This window comes from Panthera leo, chromosome A2, assembly GCF_018350215.1.
Source record: "Panthera leo isolate Ple1 chromosome A2, P.leo_Ple1_pat1.1, whole genome shotgun sequence".
NCBI lineage: Eukaryota > Metazoa > Chordata > Mammalia > Carnivora > Felidae > Panthera > Panthera leo.
This window is the reverse complement of record NC_056680.1, coordinates 114,735,918-114,741,917: the sequence shown is the minus strand read 5'-3', so window position 1 is coordinate 114,741,917 and position 6,000 is coordinate 114,735,918. Positions and strand designations below refer to the sequence as shown.

Here is a 6,000-nt window from a genome sequence, read left to right as displayed (position 1 = left end):
AGAAGACGGATTTTGAAGAAGGTAAAGCTATTTAAAATTCTTCAACGACTCCACATTTTCTATAAAATGATTAGGTCTGAGTATTTTACTATTTTTACAAAGCCTTCACCCACCTACTATAGGACTATTCCCTGCCTATACTATTAAACACAACAAACTGTTTCTCCCTTCAGTGCTTTTATAATGTTTTCTCTGCCAATTAAAATACTCTTGCCCCTCCTTCAACTTTATTACTCATTCTTTAACATTTCACTAAGGTACTACCTCTTCCAGAATGCCTTCCATGACATCCCTCTTCCACAGTGTAAGTATCCCTCTTGTGCATTCCCATAAAGCTCTGTACAGAGCTATCACTGGATATTCCACATTGTATTTTGAAGATTCATTTGTATCTCTGACTTTCTCAATAGACTGTGTGCTTTATAAGTGTACAGACAATGTTTTAATTACCTTTATATCTCCAGAACTGAGTACAAAACCAATTATCATTTGTTGAATGTATCACCTTTCACCATTAGCTGGCTCATATAACTGAAAATCTGCATATGATTTGTCCAAAAATCTAATAACTTTTCTATTGTAAGTATCATAGTCTAATTATGCAATTTCAAAAAGTAACCACAGACAAAAAATCCTTCCATAACAACTCCAGTTAAATGAAATTTCAAAGTATACAATTTTTTGTATAGCCAAACATCTTTTATTTTTCACAACTGGAATACTAGACACAACCTAACTAGCTCCAGAACACTTCTAGATTTTTTCTGTTTATTTAACTAAACAGTTTTAAAAGGAACATCTGCAACAACAAAAAAATACTAATCTATCAATCAAAGTTGGCTTCACCATTTCTTGTCTTTTCCTTATATTTATTCAAGTTCTCTGTCTTTAATTCTTCTTCCTCTTTATATTGGGTATATTCAGTATCTTTTTCTGGGTTTGGAGGTGATTTCCCCTTTGGCACCAAGAAACATTCAGCATTCCAAACCTGCTCAGCAGTCATTGAACTTCTACAATAGATCAAGCTATAGAGGAGGGATTTGACATTATCATCCTGCAAGGAAAAAGACAGGTTACAAAACAAAAGTAAAACCAAAACAAAAAGACAAACCTCTATAAGGAAGGAGGATCCAATTCAAAAATACTTTTAATCAATAACACAAAGCTAAAATCAATTTTTCCTATTTAGATTTTTTACGATTTCTACAAAATTCAATTAATTTTTATTGGAAAGGAATTATTACTCCTATAATAAAACAATGGCATTGAATTACAAGGAAAAACTGTAATAGGAAAGAGAATCACAGCTGAAATATCTCAAAAACAAGTGAGATTCCAAAAAAGAGTATTTTAAGACTATTCCTTTTCCCTTTTTTTAGGGCACTGGTCAGAGTTTGACACTATGAAATTATTACACTGAAGCTCTGTCTGGAAGGGTAATCTCCTTTACTGATCAACTGTCTCTGGTTTCAGTTTTGAGGTTATCACCTCTAGGAACTCTTCACCACTACCATTGTCATCATTCTTTTTTTTTCAATTTTTATATCATCATCATCATGGGAGCCAGAATTTATTAGGTATCACTATTTCAAAGTTATTTGTATTATCAATTTAAACAACACTATAAAACTGCTCTTCCATTATTTCCACCTGACAAAGCATCTGGGATGTCTTTTTTTCCTCTCTATGATGACTCCTAACAGAACATATTTCACACTGAATAAAAATCACCTATTTATTGCTACTGTCCTCATTAGACTCTAAGATCCTCAAGATCAGAAATTTTAGTATATCACTTCATCCCCAACACATCCCCTAGCACAGTGGTAGGGATATAGCAGATATTCAGTAAACACCTGCTAAATTTATGATTGACAATGCCCACATTGCACTCTACAGAATGTTTTTTAAAATATTTAAAGACAGAATCTTCAACAGATATAAACAACTAAAAATTACAAAATCTAAATGAGAAAAAATTAGCACATGCTTGTGAAAACCACAAAAGTAGATTTAAAACAAGTAGAAAATCATATCAGGATTTTGGAAAAAGACTCTCATCACAAATGTGTCAATTTTCCCTAAGTTAATTTATAAACCTTATATGATTCTAAAAAAATAAAATCATTTTTTTGGAACTAGATTTAGTTAACTGTAAAGATCTTTTAGAAAAACAATAAGCAAAAAGTGACATGAAAGCTCTAATAAAAAAAATAGCAATGAGGAAGAAATTAGCCCTCCCAAGTATTAAAAGGTAAAAATCTGTTAATTAAAAGAATATAACACTGAAATATGAAAAAAAAAACCAATGAACAAATTAGAAAAACTAAAAATAAACTCCAGCACAAATGAAATTTTAGTATGCAAAACAATGGCATTTGAAGGGAGGATATAACTTTTTAATAAAAGGCACTGGGACAAAGGGATACCCCATGGAAAAAGATAAGATCAGATCTATTCCTCACACCAAAGGATAATTCCAAATGTATCAAAAATCTAAATGTAAAAAATAAAATTATGTAAGTACTAGGAAAAAATTACTCAACTCCCAAAAGTAATGACAAACAAAAAATTCTTCCTTAAGCTTTTCCCTCTCATAGATTACTAAATTTCACTAAATCTTAAAACACAATTAAAGAACAAATACAAAAACCATCTCTCTAAAACTCAAACTTAGGGGCACCTGAGTAGCTCAGTCAATTAAGCATCCAACTTCAGCTCAGGTCCTGATCTCATGGTTTGGTTCACGAGTTTGAGCCCGGCATCCGTCTCTCTGCTATAAGCACAGAGCCCTCTTCAGATCCTCTGTCCCCCCCTCTCTTTGCCCTTCCTCTGTTGGTTCTCTCTCTCCCTCTCAAAAATAAATAAAATAAAATTAAATTAAATTAAAATAAATAAATAAATAAATAAATAAATAAATGTTTTAAAAAATCAAAACCAAAATTAACTATGTATCTGATGATATAATCATATAGAAAATAATTCAAGTAACTTTAAGACATGTATTTTGACTTTACGATCTTCGTGGGATAAAATTCTAATGAGATTTATCCTAAGAACAAATAGAAAAACCTACCAAGAAATGTTAAAAACTATATCCAAGAACCTTAAGTATCTCTAATAATATCATTGTTATTACTAAACTATTACATTTGTTGTAGAATAAAGCTATTATGTAACTGCTAATATCATAAATATTAAGATAATTAGTGTAAAAGGAAGAGGAGATTTAAATTTAAGTAAAATGTCTATAATCTTGAATTTGACTTGGAAAAACTTATACAATGTATTCATTTTTACTTTTCTTTTTTTAAAAAAAATTTTTTTTTGATGTTTATTTACTGGTGGGGAGGACAGAAGTGGATGAGACAGAGGATCCAAAGCAGGCTCTGGGCTGTCAGAGCCCAATGTGGGGCTCGAACTCACAAACTGTGAGATCATGACCTGAAGCCAAAGTCAGACACTCAACCGAGTCAGGTGCCCCTCATTTTTATTTTTCTAAAAAAAAAATATGCACTGCCTTTTGAAAAGATCCAATAACAATGAGCAACCTTTAAACCCATATCTTTGTCTCCAAATTTCCAACTAAAAGGGTTCAGGATTCCTTGGAAAACTGACCAATCCAGTTATTGGATAAGGATTGTAGGAGATAATTAGGTACATAGTATCATGCAAAAATCAATTTATAAAAGACAGATCTGTGACAAAAGTCACAGGATGCATCTTAAATAACATTCTCCAAAAAATGGGACAACGTGAGCAAAAAATTGACTTAAAATTAAATGAGACACATGAAACTATGTTTAAATCTATTATGATTTTAAAATATTTAAAACAAAATTTTGAAATCTGACTGATGTCTTCTGGAGGCTACAAAGACACCAACTCACTATTGTTAAAATTGCTTTCCCTGAAATTACTGAATGAAGTAAAATTTAGGGTAACCCAATATCTGGTGAGACAAAGTTTATTTTTACAGAAGGATTCCAATTAATAAACACAGATGCAGTAACAGAACTGAAAAATCACCATTCTTCAATAAAACAAAATATCTATACTACAATCATCAATTAATGCTAAAACTATTAGGCAGTAAATGGAAAAATTAATTAATGCATGGATTAGGCTGAACCCATTGATCACTCTTACTGTGACACCTGACACCTTATGACACCCCTCACATGATACAACAGATGTGGAAAGCACCACCTATAATACATACTTGGTGTAAAAACTGAATCTGAGGGGCGCCTGGGTGGCTCAATCAATTAAGCGTCCAAGTTCAGCTCAGGTCATGATCTCACAGTCCCCCTGTGTCGGGCCCTGTGCTGACAGCTCGGAGCCTGGAGCCTGCTACGGATTCTGTCTCCCTCTCTCTCTGCCCCTCCCCCACTCATGCTCTGTCTCCCTCACTCTCAACAAATGAATAAATGTTAAAAAAAATTTTTAAAAACTGAATCTGAATTAATTATGTCTCCATATCTACAAGTTTTTTTTTTAACTGGAGAAAGGGGAAATATGAAGTAATACCATAAAGATGTAATCAATCAATTCCAAAATGTGAAATTAAAGTTTCTTCACCAAATAAATGGCATGTAGAAAAGGATGTGGGTGTGAGGAAACTTTACAGATCACAGGAAATTTAATAGATATATTAACCAAATACAATTTGATCTTGCTGAGATCTTGATCAGAAAAAATACATATATATAAATATATTTGAGAAAATTAAGAAACTAAAACATGACCTTGAAGAATTATTTCTGGGTGGGGGGAACCTGGGTGTCTCAGTCGGTTGAGTGTCCAACTTCAGGTCAGGTCCGTGATCTCATGGTTCATGGGTTTGAGTCCCATATCAGGCTCTGTGCTAATGACTCAGAGCATGGAGCCTGTTTCAGATTCTGTGTCTCCCTCTCTCTCTGTCCCTCTCCTACTAGCACTCTGACTCTGTCTCTCAAAAATAAATAAACATTAAAAGAAATTTTTCTAATAAAAAAAATAAAAAAAACATTGCTGGGAAGGTAAGCTGGTACAGCCACTGTGGAAGACAGTATGGAGGTTCCAAAAAAAATTTTAAATAGAACTACCATATGATCCAGAAATTCCACTTCTGGGTATTTATTTGAAGAAAACAAAAACACTAACCCAAAAAGATATACACTGCAGTATTATTTTATAATAGCCCAGAACTATAATAACCCAAAACTAAAAACACTAACCCAAAAAGATGTTCACTGCAGTATTATTTTATAATAGCCAAGATATAGAAACAACCTAAGTGTACATCAACAGATGAAGAAAATGTGGTGTAAATTATGGAAGCAGCCCAAGTGTCTACCCATAGATCAAAAGATATAGAAAATGTGGGTACGTACACAGACACACACACACACACACACACACACACACACACACACAATAACAATACAAGTATTATTCAGCCATAAAAAAGAATGAAATCCTGCCATTTGCAACAACATGGTTGGACCTAGAGAGTATAATGCTAAGTGAAATAAGAAATGCTCAGTCAGAGAAAGACAAATACCATATGATTTCACCCATGTGTGGAATTTAAGAAACAAAACAAACGAGCAGAAGAAAAAGAGAGACAAAACAAGAAACGGCCTCTTAACTGTTATTGTGTAACTGACAGAGGTATTACAGGATAATTAATTCACTAGTTACCATGTAACTGCATAGTGTTGGCACAAGGATCAATAAACAAGCCAAAGAACAGAATAGAGCCCAGGATTCATGAGTACATGGAAATTTGGCACAGAACAGAGTGGCATCATTCATCAGTGGGGACAGAATGACACTTGAATAAATGGTGCTGGGTCAATTATCTATCCACATATAAAAAGATACAATTAGAACCTTACTGAATATATACAAAAATGGATTCCAGAGAGATTAAAAATACAGAGGGGAAACAGAGGAAAAAGTGAGTCCAAAAAATGGCAGATGAAGAACATTTACCACAATAGAAAAGATTCATTC

At 33.0% G+C, this 6,000-nt stretch overlaps 1 protein-coding gene across 3 annotated transcripts in view; it reads right to left on the bottom strand.

The window, feature by feature from the left end:
• Window positions 1-667: 667 nt before the first annotated feature.
• STK31 (serine/threonine kinase 31) overlaps window positions 668-6,000 on the bottom strand; it is a 76,129-nt gene continuing 70,796 nt past the window's right edge. For all 3 annotated transcript variants that reach the window (XM_042920309.1, XM_042920321.1, XM_042920315.1), the window contains one exon: window positions 668-1,054. In XM_042920309.1, the coding sequence (XP_042776243.1) occupies window positions 827-1,054 (228 nt within the window). In that variant the 3' untranslated portion in view covers window positions 668-826. The remainder of the gene's footprint in view (window positions 1,055-6,000) is intronic.